Genomic DNA, 19746 nt, shown 5'->3' with positions numbered 1-19746 from the left:
TAATCTATCTGATTCCGCCCACTCATTAATTTTATATATTATTTTCAAATCCATCGGTAAATATTGATTGTTCCACTCCTGCGCATACGCTAATCTTGCTGCCGTAATAATGTGAATCAACAAGAACCATATACCTGATTTAACATTCAAAGGTTTTGCCCCCAACAGGAAAATCTCAGGCCTTAATTCCAAATTGATTTGTGTAATTTCCAAAATCCATTACTGTATTTTTTTCCAATATTTAACCGCCTGCGGGCAAGTCCACCACTGATGAAAATAAGTTCCATTACTGTAACCACATTTCCAACAGCAGGAAGATGTCCCGGGGAACATTTTAGCTAGTCTCGCAGGGGGAAGATGCCAGCGGTAGACCGTTTTATATGTTTTCTTTGTATGAAGAGGCCATGGTTAATTTCATATTTTTCAACCAAATCTGTTCCCATTGCTGGAAGTCAAGGGGATATCCAAAATTTCGCCCCCACACTATCATACAATCCTTCACTACATCCTGTCCTATCTGCAGAGACAATAAATATGCGTAACATTTAGATAGTACCCCTTTCCCTCCTTCTAATAAGATCTTATCCAATTTTTGTCTTTTACGGTAAATTCCTTCGCTATATAAATCTTTTTTATACCTGGAGTGCACTTGGGAATAAGACCACCAGTCTATCTTATATCCTTGAAGAGTGACTTCGGATTACCCTGAACATCCAAAAAGACTTCATATGTCAAAGTTTTCCCACCTTTATACAATGTCGGGTAGATCTGAGCTTCCTGCGCCGAAATCCAACATGGAACTTTTGAATATACTCTTCTTCTAATCTTTCCCAAGTGTACCCAAGAGTCCTATGTAAATAGTGATCATCAAAGTGTCTGGGGCGGCCGGATGCTCCCGGCCATAGAAAATAGTGCCAGCCATGTTGAAGACCGGCTCCCTCAAATGTCAAAGGTTGTCTCTTTTGTAGGATCATCCATTCTTTCACCCAAATCAAGTTTGCTGCTTGGTAATAGAGCTCCCAATTCGGGAGTCCAAGTCCGCCTCTGTTTTTGGGTTCTTGTAACATTTTAAGTCTAATCCATGGCTTCTTTCCCTGCCAGATAAACTTGGATATACTCCTATCCAAATTTGTAAAAAATTCTTTATTCAACTTTACCGGGGCTGTTTGGAATAGAAATAGCCATTTGGGTAACACGCACATCTTAATGGTTGCCACCCTTCCCAAAATAGATAGCTGGAGATTTTTCCATCTTTCTAGATCTCTGAGCATCTGGTTGTAAAGAGGAAGATAGTTATCCTCCTTTAAGGAGGAGCATCTGGCAGTCAACCATATACCCAGATACTTAATTTTATTTGTCATTCTTAAACCCGTTAACTGCTCCAGCTGTTGCCTTTGCATCTGAGTCATATTCTTCGCTAGGATTTTAGTTTTTTCTTCATTCATCAATAATCCCGCTACCTTCCCATACTCTCTAATCAAGCGTAATAATTTCAGGCCCGAGGCCAGTGGTTGATCCAAAATAAATACAAGATCGTCTGCATAAGCCTGGACTTTAACTTCCTCCTGCCTAATCTTCATTCCTCTTATTTCCGTATTTCCTCTCACTTCTCTAAGCAGGGGCTCTAAAGTCAATACAAATAGCAATGGGGAAAGGGGACATCCCTGTCTTGTACCTCTACAAATTTGAATCCTCTCCGTTTCCTCTCCATCTATCTGCTCCCGGTAGATAGCTCGAATTGCCCAAATAAAATTCCCACCAAACCCCATATATTCTAATTGAGAAATCATAAATTCCCAACTGATTCTGTCAAATGCCTTTTGGGCGTCAACAAAAATTAAAGCTAATTGTTTATCCGGGCGATTTTCGAAAAATTCTAATGTATTCATGATAATTCTAAGATTATCTCGTAAGTATCTATTAGGAAGGAAGCCGTTTTGGTCTGAATGAATGAATTGGTTAAGGAAACAGCTAAGCCTGGCTGCAAGGACCCCCGCAAGTATCTTATAATCTGAATTTAGTAATGATATAGGTCTATAATTCTTAATAAGGGATAGGTCAGTTCCTTCTTTTGGAATAATAGAAATATAAGCCTCAGTCCAAGATACTGGAACCTGAGCCTCTTTCATAACCGCATTGAATAAATCCGTCATGTGTTTCCCTACAATGTCAAACACTATTTTGTATAGTTCAACTGGAAGGCCATCTCTACCCGGGATTTTGCCATTCGCCTGTGCTTTCATAACTGTTTCTACTTCCTCCATCGTAAATTCCGCATTAAGAATATCCTTCATTGTTTCCGAGACTTTAGGCAAGTCTGTCTTTTCCAAATATTTCCGAATTTCACAAATATTTTCCTCCCCTTTCTAATGAAGCTGTGTGAAAAATTCCTGGGCTACCATTCTCTTGCCTTCCTTAGTTCAATGAAGATTCCCAATTACATCTTTCAACCCTTCTATTCTCCGTTGTTCCTGCTCCTTCCTAAACCGGTAAGCCAACCATCTTCCTGTTTTGTTTGCCCTTTCAAAAAAATTTTGTTTAGTCCACTTTATTTTATTTGCTAATTCCTCTTGATCTAATAATTTAATCTGGTGTTGCCAGAAATCCCTTTCCTCTATAAATGTTGTCTGGGTTAATCCATTTTGCATCCTTTCTTCCACCCGTTGTAATTTATTCAAGAGATTGTCTCTGTGTTTCTTACCGGCCCTACATTTATCAATCATGTATTTGATTAACCATCCCCTCATCACTGCCTTAGCCATATCCCATGTATTGTATATTGAAGTATCCTCTTTCTTATTTTCCTGAAAAAAAAGATGTAACTCCTTCTTAAATTTACTCATAAATTCTTCATCTCTCAAAATACCTGTATTCATTCTCCATCTACCCTTCCTTCAATGTGGGATCTTCCAAGTTACCATTAGCTGGTTATGGTCTGCCCACTGGTTGGGCCCTATTTCCACTTCCGAGACCAACCCCTTCAACTCAAGAGACATCCATATCATATCTATTCGGGTCCACGAGTGGTGTCTAGGAGAGAAATAAGTATATTGATTTTTATTGGGATTTCTCAACCTCCATATATCCTGCAATCCAAATTCCTCCCTTAAATCATTACATATTTTTGGTAATGTTCTCTTAATATCCTTCAACCCTCCTTGTATATTTCCCGGGACATAATCCTGCATTCTATCCGTTACAGCATTGAAATCCCCCACTAAACAGACATGTTCGTATTCCAGTTCCCCCAGTTTAACATATAAGTTTTGATAAAAAGTCCTCCGATTGTCATTAGGGGCATAAATACAAACCAATAAAGACTTTCACTGGGCAATTTCTATTTTGAGCATAAGAACCCGGCCTTCCTGGTCAGCAAAAACCTGTTGGGATTTCAAATGATGTCGTACATATACCACTATCCCTCTTTTTTTGACCTGCTAATGAGGTATAAGTTTTACCCAACGCCCGGCATTCTAACAAATGGTTTTGATCTTTTTTTATATGGGTCTCCTGCATGCAGACAATATCATACTTAGCCTTTCTTAATTTGTTCAAAATCCTACTACGCTTATTAGGAGCATTTAAACTGTTAATATTTACAGATATCAAACGTACTAATTCCCCCATTTCCTTTTCTCATCTAAGTTTTTACTTTCCCGCTGTTGTGACCTTCTTAGCTGTTTGTCTTGTCTCCCTCTGAGGCGCTGTTAATTCCTTAACTTTTCATGTTCCCCCACCCTTCTTTCCCGCCTTTCCTTCTCTCCTCTACCTTGTGAGTTTACCAGATGGATGGCATAGGGAACAAAGTTGTTGCAGAATCTGGTAGTGCTGCTGGATAGAAAGAGTCTGTATTTCCTTTCCATAAATTATTTCCAGTACTCTAATAATATGGAAAGAAGAAAAAAAACAAAAAAAAAAGTGAGGAAGGAGCGATTAGATCAGTCTAGCCTAGGCACTTAATGGATCCACTGGGTTTTCACAGAGTATTTGAGGAGTTTCTGAAATCTGGTGAGCAATTTGATCAAGATCCATTGGAATAAGAGAGCAACAAGGAAACTTGCGCTGGAGTGGCCTCTTCTCTCTCACAGAACTGCTGCAGCTCCTTGCCTTCCAGAATAGCTCATGGAAATGAAGAGCAGAGGAGCTAACCAGATCATTATTAGAGGGGAAGGCTCATTAGGAATCTAACTGGACACTGGCAATCAGTGGCAAAATGGACATACTTTGCTGTTCTTACTATATTTGCTGAATGTTATCCAACAGCCCCTTTTTAAGATGACATTTCCCCTTTTAAGGAAGAATTCTTGCAGCTGTTGGCGAATAGAATAGAACAGAACAGAATTCTTTATTGGCCAAGTGTGATTGGACACACAAGGAATTTGTCTTGGTGCATACGCTCTCAGTGTACATAAAAGAAAAGATACATTCGTCAAGAATCATAAGGTACAATACTTAATGATAGTCATAGGGAACAAATAAGCAATAAAATCATGTTAGGAAACAGTCAATATCTTAAGGATTCAAGCAACAAAGTTACAGACATGCAGTCATAAGTGGGAGGAGTTGGGTGATAGGAACGATGAGAAGATTAATAGTAATAGTAATGCAGGCTTAGTGAATAGTTTGACAGTGTTGAGGGAATTATTTGTTTAGCAGAATGATGGCATTCGGAGAAAAACTGTTCAAATAAAATTATAACATAGAGTTGACTTCTAGTTGGACAGACTTAGACTAGGAGCTTTGTTTGAGGTGATCTGGACACTGAGGAATCAGGGCTATCTGTACTGTCAAGTTTGCCTTAATTGGATCTCTGCCCTTCATGGTTGGTTAAGATTTCTTGCAAGGTGACAGGAGGTTGAATTCAAGCCATGGTATTTTTAGAGAGAGAATGAGGTGCAATTATTTTGGTAATTTTAGACTGGCCTGCAATCTTCTCTTTTTAGAAGTGGATTATCTGAGTCTTCGGCTGTTGGATTTCAGGCCAAAATCCTGCTCCAGGCCTGGATGCAAAGAATGGTCCTCTACCGCTCCTCCAGAGTGTCGCAACATTCCCTGCTTTATAGCTGATCCAGTGACTGAAGGCTATTGGTAGAAATAGGCTCAAACTGAATTCACCCAAGACAGAATGGCTTGAGGTTTTGGGTAACTGATTCTAAGGTAACTGATTCAATGCTCAGGTGGCACAGACCCTCAGGCCCTGGGCCTTCGGCTGATGCTATGCAATGCCAGGTCCGTGGTAAATAAAGCCCCCCTCATTTGTGATCTTGTTCAGGAGGGGGGAGCGGACCTGGTGGGTATTACGGAGACCTGGTTGGGCCAGGAGGGGGGAGTCCCTCTCATAGAGATGTGCCCACCCGGTTTCCGGGCATTTCATCAGCCAAGGTCACAGGGAAGGGGCGGGGGGGTGGCAGTTATCATTAAAGAGGGTCTTAGTCCGAGGGAGGCCACTGTTCCTCAGACGGCCGGATGTGAATCCCTCCTTGTGAAGTGGGGTCATGGGGTGCAGATGGGCCTGCTGGTTACGTACCTGGCTCCCTGCCACGTGGCAGCGGCCTTGCCTGAACTACTCAACGTTATAGCCGCGGTGGCGATTGATACCCCTAGACTTATGGTCATGGGGGACTTCAACCTGCCATCCGTCGGTGAGGCGTCTGAGGTGGCTCAGGAGTTCATGGCTTCCATGACGGCCATGGACCTGACCCAGTTAGTTCATGGCCCTACTCACACGGGGGGAAACACGCTGGACCTGGTTTTTGTCTCTGGTCAGTGGCTGAGTGGTCTCGAGATAGGGGATATAGCGATCGAGCCCTTGTCATGGTCAGATCACTCCCTCCTTCGCTTTGACCTTCGAACCGCCACACCCCGCTGCAGGGAGGCGGAACCGATGAGGTGGTTCCGCCCCAGGCGCCTGATGGACCCGGATAGGTTCCAGACGGAGCTTGGGCCATTTCCTGAGGCTCTGGCACACGGCTCGACTGAAGACCTAGTGGCTATCTGGGATAGGGTGGCCGCTGGAGCTTTGGACCGGGTCGTGCCTTTGCGGCCTCTGACCCGGCGTCGATCTCACCTGGCTCCCTGGTTCACCGAGGAGCTGAGGGAGATGAAACGCCGGAAAAGACGCCTGGAGAGCAGTTGGAGGGCCAGCCGTTCTGAATCTGACCGAACACTGGTAAGGTCTCATATTAAGACCTACCTGGTGGCAATAAAAGCGGCAAAATGTAACTATTTTTCCGCTCTTATTGCGTCATCAGATAATCGCCCGGCCACCCTGTTTAGGGTGACCCGCTCCCTGCTCCACCAGGAAGCGCGGAAGGACCCCTTGGAGGGTAGAGCCGAGGACTTTGTACAATATTTGTATGACAAAATCGCTCAGATTCGGGAAAATTTGGACTCTGACTGGGTAGATTCGGGAGGGAGGATGGAGGCAAGTCTTGAGAATATTATCTGGGAAGAGTTTGATTCTGTGACTCTGGAAAACGTGGACAAGATACTGGGCAGACTAAGCGCGGCCACATGTTTATTGGACCTGTGTCCCTCCTGGCTGGTGCTGGCCTCTCGGGAGGTTACACGAGGCTGGCTCCAGGGGATTATAAATGCTTCCTTGAGAGAGAGTGTCTTCCCTGCTGCCTTGAAGGAGGCGGTGGTGAGGCCTCTCCTCAAGAAGCCTTCTCTGGACCCAGCAGTGTTGGCTAATTACCGTCCAGTCTCCAACCTTCGCTTCATTGCGAAGGTTGTTGAGAGTGTGGTAGCGCGACAGCTTCCTCAGTACTTGGATGAATCGGCTTATCTAGATCCGTTCCAGTCGGGCTTCAGGCCTGGATTCAGCACGGAAACGGCATTGGTCGCATTGGTAGATGATCTCTGGAGGGCCCGGGACAGGGGTTGCTCCTCTATCCTGGTCCTATTAGACCTCTCAGCAGCTTTTGATACCATCGACCATGGTATCATGCTGCACCGGTTGGAGGAGTTAGGGGTGGGAGGCACCGTGTTGCGGTGGTTCTCCTCCTTTCTATCTGATCGGTCGCAGTCTGTGTTGACAGGGGGGCAGAGGTCGACCCCGAGGCCCCTTATATGTGGGGTGCCACAGGGGTCGGTTCTCTCACCCCTTCTGTTCAACATTTATGTGAAGCCGCTGGGTGAGATCATCCGTGGTTTTGGGGTGAAGTATCATCAGTATGCTGATGATACTCAGCTATACATCTCCACCCCGGACCACCCCAATGATGCCCTTAAAGTGATGTCCCAGTGCCTGGAGGCTGTACGGATCTGGATGGGGAGGAACAGACTCAGGCTCAACCCATCCAAGACCGAGTGGCTGTGGTTTCCGACGTCCCGATATAGTCAATTGGTGCCATCACTGACTATTGAGGATGAGTCATTGCCCCCCACGGAGAGGGTTCGCAACTTAGGCGTCCTCTTGGACTCACGGCTGTCTTTAGAAGAACACTTGACAGCTGTGGCCGGGAGGTCTTTTTATCAGGTTCGCCTGATTCGCCAGTTGCGTCCCTTTCTGGATCGGGACTCGTTAAAAACGGTCACTCATGCCCTCGTCACTTCACGCCTGGACTACTGTAATGCTCTCTACATGGGGCTCCCCTTGAAGAGCACCCGGAGGCTCCAGCTGGTCCAGAATGCGGCCGCGCGGGTAGTTATGGGAGCAGCATGGCGCTCCCATGTGGCTCCCCTCCTGCGCGAGCTGCACTGGCTCCCTGTGGTCTTCCGGGTGCGCTTCAAGGTCTTAGTTACCACCTTTAGAGCACTCCATGGCTTAGGACCGGGGTACTTACGAGACCGCCTTCTGCCACCAATAGCCTCTCACCGCCCAGTACGCTCCCATAGAGAGGGGCTTCTCAGGGTGCCGTCAGCCAAACAATGTCGACTGGCGGCCCCCAGGGGGAGAGCCTTTTCTGTGGGGGCACCCACCATCTGGAACGAGCTCCCCCCAGAGATACAGAAGATTCCGGATCTGCGCACTTTCCGCCGTGCCCTCAAAACATTCCTGTTTCAGCAGGCCGGCCTGGCCTAACTTTCCCTTTATATTGCTTTTTGATTTTATTTTAAACTGGGATGTCTTGAATTATCTAGGACCAGAATGTTTAGTATATTTTAATTGGTTTTTTATTATTAACATTTGTATTACATGTATTTTTATCGTTCGCTGTTCACCGCCCTGAGTCCCTTAGGAATAGGGCGGTATATAAATTTAATAAATAAATAAATAAATAAATAAATAAATAAATAAATAAATAAATAAATAAATAAATAAATAAATAAATAAATAAATAATAAATAAATTGCCCTGATTTGTAGCTCTTACTCAATCAACAGGCTACAGTTTTTATTTTTATACAGTTAAATTATATGTACAAATTGTGGTCATTCCTGCATTGGAAGGCTCAGTTTTGCCATCATTTGTGTCTTAGTCACTCCTGTTTTGAATATTTTAAAGTGCTTTGGGGGGTGCACCTGGAAATAATTCATTCACAAGCCAAAACCTGAGCAAAATGTGATGGCCAGGGCAATGGCAAGTGTATCATGATACATTTTGTATGACTACAGTGCTTTGGAGACTTCATTGGTTGCCTGTTGGCATCCTGGTGCATCTAAGATGTTGATTGTCACCATTAAAAGCCTACCTGATTCTAGACTAGAATACGTGAGGACCATTTTCCCTTATATTTATCTGCCCATCCAACAAGTTCAGATAGGATCAGCTCCATCTAAATCCCTTCTATTAAAATGTTCCTCTGGCGGACCCTCAAAAGTAAATGGGTTTTCGTTGTTCTTGGTGGTGGTGGTCCAATATTCTGCAGGTACCTCCCCATGGTGATTCAACCTGTTCCTTCTCTTGTGCTTTTAGAAAAAAATAGTTAAAAGTTATTTAGCACAGGCTATGTTGTCAGTGAAGGTTGGAATCTGTTACGTGCATGACTACCTATCTTTTTGGTTCGTTATTTTGATACTATCATTTTTGTTTGAGGCATGTGTGGGTTTCACAAGCGTATGTTGCTGTTGGTATAACAATACTCTTGAAGAGTTTTATCTTTGTGACAATACTTATGACTGTTGTAGACCAAATTGGGCGCATGTGTTGAAACATGGCCAATTTGATGGTTAATGTCCTTATGTGTATCTCCATCAATAGACATACTGCTACAAAGATAAGTACATTGTTGGACTTGTTCTGTAGCCTGGACAAGGACTGTTATAGGCATATTATCCTGAGCCAACTTGCATAAACTTGTACATAAGCCAATCTTTTTGGCCTCAGTTTCTAAACTGGTGGTCATTTCTTGTAAGGACCCCATTGTTTCACCAAGCAATGCAATGTCATCCACAAAATCTAAATCTGTTAGATGGGCTGTTGCCTAAGGGATGCCAAAGCTAGGGTTATCCATTGCTCTATGCATAACAAAGTCCATGGAAAGGAAAAACAAGACTGGTGACATCCCTGTCTTACTCCTGTATTGATGTTAAAGAAAGCTATGTTTCCAGATTCCGTTTGTACATAGCAGCTAGAGTTATAATACAGACTCTTAAAAATGTTTATAAAATGTTGAGGAATACCAAAGCACTTTACGATATTCCATAATGATACTTGATGAATTGAGTCAATCAACTTTTTGAAGTCAATAAAATTGCTTAGCTTTGGCTTTTGGAATTCTAAGTTCCGTTTGATGGAAGTGCGCAGCCAAGATGATTAAACAGTTAAATGTTTTCCAACAATGCTGCTTGAGAAGAATCCTCCATCCTCCTTATATCATTACCACATCACTAATGAAAAAGTACTACAAAGATCAGATTAAGAACACCTATTGAGAACTGTGAATGAATGTCGAATGCAGCTTGTTGGCCATATATTATATGTGCATCCAGAAATTGCACTCCATTGGATGCTTCCTGAAGGAAAGATAAAACGATGCTGGCCTTGGAAAACCTACCAAACAGTTAAGAAAGATCTTAAGATTATTAATGTCCCTTGGGATGATGCCAAAGATGCTGTGAATGATTGAAACCCCTTGAAAACACTTGCTGCCCAATGTGCTCTATACAGGAACTGATGAAGATGATGATGATATATGTGGGTTTATTATTTTTGAGGAAATTGATTTTTATTTTATGATGATCTTAATTGTTATCTGCCCAGAGCCTTTGAGAATAGGCTGCATGCAAATATAATAAAAAATAAATTATTTTATAAGTCAAGGGCATATTCTGGGGACAACTAAATTGGAATTCTTACCAAGATAGAAGAGGATTGTTTTTAAATATTCAGATTTACTGTAATGAATTAATGTACTGTAAGATTAAATTGAAATTTAATTCCATGTACTTTTGCCATATGTTTCTTTCTTCTGATCCTGCCAGAGTTTGAAGGACAATCCTTAGTCCTAAAAGATTTTGGGAAGGCTTAATTGGGGAAAAATGGATGTGTTCAAGGACACAAAAAAGTCTCTGCCTTATTATAAGTTGCATTACTGTAACTAAATAAGCTAATTACCTGAATTTGTACAATAAACTGACTTATTAGCTGCATCTATGAGAACTTCGCCTCATGCCTGTCATATGAACCCAGCCCTTTCTGATTTTAGATGAATTTTGATTATGCCACATTATCCCTTCCATTCCCCAAGTATTTAGTTCAAATAGTAACCTCTGTATTCTCCTGTTCCTTGTTTTGTAGATCCTGGATAAGCTGCTGGACAGGGAAAGTCAGACACACAAACCTCAAACTCTGAGTTCATTCTACTCATCTAGCAAGCCTACAGTAGCTAATCAGAAATCTCCTTCCAAACACACTACCCAATCAACTGCACCCATGCAGCATCTCCCAGGAACATCTGTTGCACAGCAGACAGGTGTACCGCCTGCAGTCCAAAGCAATCCTTCTGAACCCTTTATGGAGAAGACTACCCAAGGTATGGACAGCTGTGTCACAGGACTCTTCCAACTGCAATATACATTATACATTCATACACTATATGTTAACTAGTATTTTTTCCCATTTGGGAATAGGAATACCGAATCAGCCTGTGAATATCTACTCCAACTTTTAATTTTCAATATTTATGTAGGAAAGGAACTGAGTTTTGGTGATAGCATTAATACAGATCCTTGTTTGCAAATGGTCTTTCTCTTACTGTCTTTCTAAGTGACCCTTTGTGCTTCCCCAGAGAACCCTCAGAGATCCCCTTGCGACCCACCTGTTGAGTCCAGTATCCTAAAGCAAGAAGGGAAAGTTCCTAGCCGAATAGCTCTTGGAAGTAGAGGGGGCTACAATGGAAGATGCTGGGGTTCACCAGTCAGACAGAAAAAGAAGCACACAGGTAACTTGGGGCTGGACTTCACATCTCTGCTACTGGGTGAAGACCATGGTTCAGAGGTTTCTGCAAGTGGGGAGAACATTGAGGCAAAGATTGCCAGCCAGAGGGCAGGTTCTGCCTGACATCGGGTAACATTTTAATGAAAAATGCTTTGTTCATTGATTATGAATGGAAAACCCATATGAACAGTTAATAATATCCTAATCTACTATTCTCTAGATGGATTTGTTGAAGTTCAAAATTAATTAGTTAACTTTTCTTTTTTGTGACCTGAGGCTTTGTCTCCCTCTCGCCAGTTTTAATGATGCTGAAAATGTCCATTAGGATAAAATATGATGTGATATGTAGAGAGCTATACAAATACGTATTTTAATGAAGCCATATACATAGCAATAGCACTTAGACTTATATACTGCTTCGTAGTGTTTTACAGTCATCTCTAAGCAGTTTACAGAGTCCGCCTATTGCCCCCCAACAATCCGGGTCCTCATTTTACTGACCTCAGAAGGCTGGAAGGCTGAGTCAACCTTGAGCTGATAAGGATCAAACCCTGGCAGTCAGCAGAATCAGCCTGCAATACTGCATTCTAACCACTGCACCATCACGGCTCTCATAAAGTACTCATGTTGGTGGTAGGCTTGCAAATAGCTAGCTGAAGCATGAATTTCTTATCTATTGTAACTTTGCAATTATTACATTTGTAAATTAAATAATGATGTGAATAATTTTTCTCCAAATTAAGAAGGTGAAGGGACCAAAAGTATAGATTAGTAAGGATTAAACTGATAAAAATCTGCAGCATATTCTCTCTCTCTCTTTCTCTCTCTCTCTCTCTCTCCCCCTCCCTCCCTCCCTCATAGACACAATACCATATGAATGTGTTTTTTTCAATCAAAAACAGCTAAGAATCTTTGAGTTGTCTACATTAACAAACTTAATAATTTTTGCTGCAAAAAGAAGTCAATATGGTAAGAAATAGATTGAGAATGTTACAAGGGTTAATAGGATTGTGAAACCTGGGGCAGAGTCATGGTTTCCCAGTTTCTAGGATGATGACTTGACCACTATCCAAACTGACTCCAGTAGATGAGTTAGTAGTCCCATTTTAGGCAAAGCAGCTGGGTGTACTTGGGCTAGTCACTTTCTCTTAGCCCTAGGAAGAAGGCAGTGGCAAACCACTTCTAAAAAACCTTGCTAAGAAATCAAGTCCCTGAGAATTGGACATAATTGAATGGAAAGAAAAAGAACATCTATCTTAGCATAAATTTGTATAATCTGTGAAGTTGATTGTAATTTCTTTTGGTGCTACCAAATTATGTATCATAATCTATTATAAATTATTTATAAAATTTATAAATCTATTTATAAATAAAGAAGTAAGTATTGCCTCCAATCTTTTGGTGAACAGGGAGTTTTGCCTATCTCTTGCTGTAAATAATGTTCAGGATTTGGCATATAATTAGCTGAAATGAGTAAGGTGGCTCAGTTTGGCATATGGAAATCCACAAGAGTCAAGCCTGCGTCTTGTATATTTCCATATGCCAAACTGGAAAAGAATTCTTTGATAAGCATCAATATTCATCCCTCGGTAACTGATGTAACACTGTTGCAAATCAGAGCAGTATAATTGCCTGTGATGCTTCCTAACATGACATAATTTAAATTGATAGCCACCAGAAGCTCTCAAACAAATGGTGTCTATTTTCTAGTTTCTGATTTGAACTTAACTGCAGAATCCTCTGAATATTGAAAAAATGAGATGGTATTCAATATTTTAGTCTGATTATTTTGTGCCCTCTAAGCTTGCTTACCTGTTCTCATTGCCTTGTAGGAATGGCGAGCATTGACAGCAGTGCCCCAGAAACCACCTCTGACAGTTCTCCCACCCTCAGTCGACGCCCCCTGCGAGGGGGTTGGGCAACTACCTCCTGGGGCCGGGGGCAGGACAGTGACAGCATCAGTAGTTCTTCCAGTGATTCCTTGGGTTCCTCTTCTTCCAGTGGAAGCCGGAGGGCCAGCGGAGGGGCACGTGCAAAGACTGTGGAGGTTGGGAGGTGGGTGCTGCTGCTCATCTAGAATTGTGCATTTATGGTACAAATGTTTCCTGGCTCTTACCTGCATTTAGCCTAAGAAAGAGTCTCTAAAGCAGGAAGAGGTTCAGTCAGAAATTGGAGCTTTGTTATCTTTTGGAGAATATTTTATTTAGGTTTCACTTCAACTTGTTTAATGGCTCTTTTACTTTTCTTTCTTCAGGTATAAGGGCAGGCGACCGGAGAGCCATGCCCCCCATGTCCCAAATCAGCCCTCGGAGGCAGCTGCTCACTTCTATTTTGAGTTGGCCAAGACAGTTCTAATTAAGGCTGGGGGAAACAGCAGCACCTCCATTTTCACCCATCCGTCTTCTAGTGGTGGCCACCAAGGGCCTCATCGCAACCTTCACCTCTGCGCCTTTGAGATTGGACTCTATGCATTGGGACTGCACAACTTTGTCTCGCCAAATTGGCTCTCTCGGACTTACTCCTCTCATGTCTCTTGGATCACAGGTGGGGATAGTATCTGCATGAACTGTTCCACACAACATACCTGTCTTATTTTTAAAAACCCCATCATTGAAAACCCTCCCAGGTGGCTTCCTGCCATAACCAGTGGTGCTCTGGAAGTCTTATCACTAGTTTCCTAGCACAATTTGTACAACACAGGAAGGGCTGCGGAGTGGGAACAGTAACAGTTGTTATGATCCCCTTTTTATCCTTTTGCTGGAGGCTATATTGTCCAGTGGGAAAAAAATATTCATGAAAATTGTCATTACTCCCTTCGCATTTACAGGTATAGTTTATCTATTGTGAAAAAGATTAGTGTGAGTGATGGGGAGAATGAACTTGCACAGGATCACCATATAAACGTGGGAAGCGTGCACTGCTCCAAAGGCAAATAATAGCCCTGAGTCACCCTGAACCTTGTTGAATTTACAATCTGATTTTTGTCAGTCTTTAGAACAGGTCCTGTGCAGTAAAATAAAAACAGCTTTCAATTTGAGCAATCACAGTTTGTAGAGCTTTAGCTCTTTCTGTACTAATAAAGACATTGAGTCCAGAACGATGTTTCTTAACCTTTTTTGCCCATGGTCCCTTCTGACTTTTTCTCCTGCGGCCTCCCTCTTCAGCTCCCATTACTGGATTCAGGACAACTGATGTGTTTTTTTGCCAACAACAAGGCAATAACACATACTGCTTTTCTGTAGCCCTCTCAGTGTGTGCTGTGGTCCCCTGTTAGAATGTTTTTCACAAGTTGGGCCTTTGAAATATCCTAGGGTCACCAGGGCCATATCCCTCTCCCCCATCCTTTGAGAATTGCTCATCTAGAAGATGATTAGATATTTATGTTATATTATATTAATTCTAACATGAATAACTGCAATTTGCTTTTAACAAAGCTCAGGCAGCCAGCAAATTCAAGGAAAACACTGCTTCTAGAAAAGGGGAGGGTTTTTTGCCATTGCTGAAGTTGCTAGATTGACTTCCTGCCCTGTGGCAAGAGGCAGGATTTACTGGAGTTCCTGTATCAAGTAAGAATAAATACAGTGGCCAAGAATTTTCCCTGGGAAAAGGTGACTGAATGGAGAGGAATGAGCCCACTTCCTTTCCTCTTTAGCATGTGGGTGAATATCATAGCTGAGTGCTGGTTAGATACACAGACAGCCTGGACAGAGTTGAGCTTGCTTCCATCTGGTGTGAGGATGAATGCTGTGAAAACAGGCTTCTTACCTGCTATACAGCTTCTTGTGCCAATGTGAGAAGCATTGTGATGTGTATGTGTGGTTAAATTGGAATAGCAACAGCATACAGGTATCACTTGCTACCTGGACACCAGACAAATGGAAATCAACTCTTCAATTCTCTCTTTCCTCCTATAATAAAAGTCCCTTGGAGATTTAACACTTATTGTATCAGCTTTTTTTACTGAAAATCATGGTCTTAATTCAGTGACTGACGATTGCGTTTCAGCAACATATTCTAGGAACTTTTTGGGGCCTGCATAAAAGGGAGAGAAAAAGGTGGGCCTGATCTGCTCTAAATCAGTATGGTAGAAATGGGCAATATACAGTAGTTACAAGTTTTAGGTGGGAGTGGGTACCTCATGTAGGAGATTGAATGACAGAATTTGGTCAGGTGCAAGAAGTATCTGCATGCATTCAGAGCTGTGGAATTTTAGTAACAGACACTGTTTCCAGCGTCTCTAAAAAGGAAGCATATGGTAGCAGCAGGAAAATGGGCCATAGATTGCCTATTTCTGGCCTCTATTCAGTCTGATTTGGTTCTTAATACTGTCCAAGATACTTTCCTTTGTAATGATATAATAATTTAATCACTGGAAAGAATTAAAAGAGACTACTTAATATATAGACCTAATATCTGACCTGACTCTCTTCTGCCCTTTTCTCTGGCCTCTAGGGCAAGCCATGGAGATTGGCAGTGCAGCCTTGAATATCTTGGTGGAATGCTGGGATGGACACCTAACTCCCCCAGAAGTGGCATCGTTGGCTGACAGAGCTTCAAGAGCTCGGGATTCCAATATGGTGCGATCGGCTGCTGAGTTGGCATTGAGTTGTTTGCCACATGCACATGCCTTGAACCCCAATGAAATCCAGAGAGCCCTGGTCCAGTGCAAAGAGCAGGTGAGCAAATCAGACATCTTTGATCCACTTCAGCACCTAGCAAATACAGGCATGGGCCCAGCTTTTTTATGGCATTGCAGAATAGGGCTGAAACATGGGCTATTGCACTTCATCAACAACTACATTGTTTAGAGCTGATCTCCCCTGTTTTTCAGTTCTTTAGAACTGCATCTCTCGAGAGTGAAATTATGACTCTATCTAGCAACTTCAGTGTTGTGGCAAAGATCCTTCCTCTGTTGTTTTATAGTTTTATAAACTGAATTAAAACAAATAAGGAACAAGCAAGTTAGCCAAATACATAAAACCACTGAAGAGAATAAACTGATTTTACATTAAATTTTCTTCAAAGCTTCTTGTGTAAAAGTAAATTGTTATAAATCCTGCACAGCCATTTATTAGATCCTGAGGCTTTGGAAGATAGCTTTGTTTGTATGTTTATTTTCCAGAAATGGTATACAGATAGTCCTAGATTTACAGTCATTCAGTTAGTAATTGTTCAGAGTTATAATGGTACTGAAAAAAGTGACTTACAATGGTCCTCGTACTTAGAAAGGTTGCAGCATCCCCACAGTCAACTGATCATAATTTGCGTGCTTGGCAACCGGCATGTATTTACAATGGTTGCAGCATCTCCAGGACATGTGATTCTCATTTGCAGCCTTCCCAGCTGACTTCCAACAAGCAAAGTTAATGGGGGAAGCCGGATTCACTTAACAACTGCAGTGATTTGCTTAACAATTGTGGCAAAAAATGTTGTAAAATTAGGTATGATTCACTTAACAACCATCTTACACTGGAAATCCTGGTCCCAATTGTGGTTGTAAATCAAGGACTACCATTTTGGAACCATGAGCAGATTAACCATTTCCACATCTACACTGTGTGTACAATTATTAGGCAAATGAGTATTTCAACTGTATCATCATTTTTATGCATGTTTCCACCTCCAAGCTGTATAAACTTGAATGCTTAGTGGATATAAGCATATCAAGTGATATGTATTTGTGTAATGTGGCCTAAGGAAATCAACACCCTATATCAAGGAGTGCATATTATTAGGCAGCTTCTGTTCCTCAGGTAAAATGGGCCAAAAAAAGAGATTTAACTGACTCTGTAAAGCAGGGGTGTCAAACTCACATTGTCACGATGTGACATATCATGACTTTTTTCCCTTCGCTAAAATGGGGGTGGGAGTGGCCAGCGTGTGAAGCATCCGGCCCGCGACTTTGACACCCCTGCTGTAAAGTCAAAAATTGTAAAAAGTTTTCAGAGGGATGCAGCACTCTTAAGATATTGGGGTGTGACCACAGAACTATCAAAATGTTTTGTTGCAAATAGTCAACAGGGTCGCAAGAAACGTGTTGAGAAAAAAAAAAGATGCACATTAACTATCAAAGATTTGAGAAGAATCAAACGTAAAGATACCAGGAACCCATTATCCTCCAGTGCTGTCATATTCCAGAACTGCAACCTATCTGGAGTGCCCAGAAGTACAAGGTGTTCATTGCTCAGAGACATGGCCAAGGTAAGGAAGGCTGAAACCCAACCACCACTAAACAGGACATATAAGTTGAAAAGGCAAGACTGGGCCAAGAAATATCTGAAGACAGATTTTTCAAAGGTTTTATGGACTGAGGAAATGAGAGTGACTCTTGACAGACCAGATGGATGGGCCTATGGCTGGATCAGTAATGGGCACAGAGCTCCACTTCAACTCAAGATGCCAGCAAGGTGGAGATGGAGTACTGGTATGGGCTGGTATTATTAAAGATAAGCTACTTGGACCTTCTCCGGTTGAAGATGGACTCAAAATCAACACCCAAACCTACTGCCAGTTTTTTAGAAGACACTTTCTTCAAGCAGTGGTACAGGGAAAAGTCTGCATCTTTCAAGGAGACCATGATTTTTATGCAGGACAATGCTCCATCACAGGCATCGAAGTATCCACTGTGTGGCTAGCCAGTAAAGGCCTTAAAGATGAAAGAATAATGACATGGCCCCCTTCCTGACCTAAACCCTATTGAGAACTTGTGGGCCCTTGTTAAACGGGAGATTTACAATGGAAGAAAACAGTTCACCCCTCTCTGAACAGTGTCTGGGAGGCTGCGGTTGCTGCTGCACAAAAAGTTATCAACAGATCAAGAAACTGACAGACTCCATGAATGGAAGTCTTATGGCTGTTACTGAAAAGAAGGGTGGCTACATTGGTCACAGTTTTTTTTTTTAAAATGTCAGAAATGTTTATTTGTACATTTTGAGTTGTTTGTTTATTATTCTCACTTTAACAGATGCAAATAAACGAAGGAGATGGGAAAAGTTGCATAATAATTCTGCACACTAATAGTTGTCCAATAATTGTGCACACATAGATATTCTCCTAAGAAAGCCAAAACCTCACTTTTACTTTCTTAAATATTCAGATTTGAGGTTTATTAACATTTTGGATTGACTGCGAGCACTGTAATTATTCAATAATAACATTAATCCTCCAAAATACAACTTGCCTAATAATTGTGCACACAGTGTATGTCTTTAATAATTTCATGCAGATAACAAAATTGAGCGTTCAGTTGTTTTATATTTTGTGCTTTGTTCAGCAGAATATTATACTAAACTTCTCTTTTTTCTTCAGATTTTCATTATTACAATATATTTTTAGTTTGTAGGGGACTAGTTATCATGGATTTGTTTTGTTCAGCCAGAGGGGGAGGTAGCTGTACCCTTTGCAATTCAGGAGCATGAAAGCCCTAGGCTGGCCTTTTCCATGCCTGACTGTTTTGTACTGCTAGTTTTGCTGCCTCGTAGCCCTTAGTTGTATTTCATTCTAATAGTTAATTCTAGATGGTTATTTGTGAAGGCTCCTATAAATACCTTGAATCAATGTAGCTTTTGAATTTGCAGGATAATCTAATGTTGGAGAAGGCTTGCTTGGCTGTAGAAGAGGCGGCCAAAGGCGGCGGAGTTTATCCTGAAGTTCTGTTTGAGGTTGCTCACCAGTGGTACTGGTTGTATGAGCAAACAGTTGGGGGAACTCTTGCCCAGAGGGAAGGAGCAACAGGCTGCAGTGCAAACGGAGCCCGGGCGTCATGCGAAACAGTCCGTGGACTACCAGACGCCAGAGTGACATCAGAATCTGCTACAGTAACGGTGGCTGCTGCGGTGACGGCAGCAGCAACAGTAGTGCCTGTGATCTCAGTGGGGTCAACCATATACCAGCAGCACACTGTGGCAGGACCAGCAATGGCACACGCACACACCCAGGGCCTGCACCCCTACACGACACTCCAGACCCACATTCCTTGCAATCCTCAATACATCGGCCATCCTCTTCAGCACATGCCACGGCCAGCAGTCTTCCCAGTGCCTGGGTCTGCTTATCCACAGGTATGTTGTTTGTAACTGTCTAGAATAAGTACTTCGACTGTGGCACATCTACTCTTCAATGCAGATGACAAGGACTAGACAGTGGCTGGGCAGAAATGGCATTTTATTTCTTTTCCAATTTGCAAGCAGGGATGTTGGGAAGAAATGTTTTGTTGTTGTTCAAGGGAAGAAATGTTCTCCAACAATCTCTTGGGGCATCCCCCTTAGCAGTAGTAGCAACTACATTGCTGAGAAAGTCTCCTGGGAGTTTCCGTTGATGTTTTTGATATAATCTGAGAGATTAGAGAGATTATTGTATAGTCATGTTGGTGCCCCTTGGACAATCTCTAGAACTAAACTTCACTTGATTTGTGTTTGGATGGG

At 42.2% G+C, this 19746-nt stretch overlaps 1 protein-coding gene across 7 annotated transcripts in view; it reads left to right on the top strand.

Moving 5' to 3' along the window:
- Window positions 1–19746, top strand: part of ZSWIM8 (zinc finger SWIM-type containing 8) — an 83527-nt gene that overhangs the window by 52005 nt on the left and 11776 nt on the right. For all 7 annotated transcript variants that reach the window (XM_087872309.1, XM_034435290.3, XM_034435289.3 and 4 more), the window contains 6 exons: window positions 10685–10919; window positions 11175–11327; window positions 13156–13378; window positions 13578–13867; window positions 15776–15999; window positions 18901–19383. In XM_087872309.1, the coding sequence (XP_087728435.1) occupies window positions 10685–10919; window positions 11175–11327; window positions 13156–13378; window positions 13578–13867; window positions 15776–15999; window positions 18901–19383 (1608 nt within the window). The remainder of the gene's footprint in view (window positions 1–10684; window positions 10920–11174; window positions 11328–13155; window positions 13379–13577; window positions 13868–15775; window positions 16000–18900; window positions 19384–19746) is intronic.

Source organism: Pantherophis guttatus, chromosome 6 (assembly GCF_059756535.1).
Source record: "Pantherophis guttatus breed Tessera chromosome 6, ASM5975653v1, whole genome shotgun sequence".
Classification (NCBI taxonomy): Eukaryota; Metazoa; Chordata; class Lepidosauria; order Squamata; family Colubridae; genus Pantherophis; species Pantherophis guttatus.
Note: the sequence above shows the minus strand (reverse complement) of the source record. Positions and strands in the feature narration are given on the sequence as shown.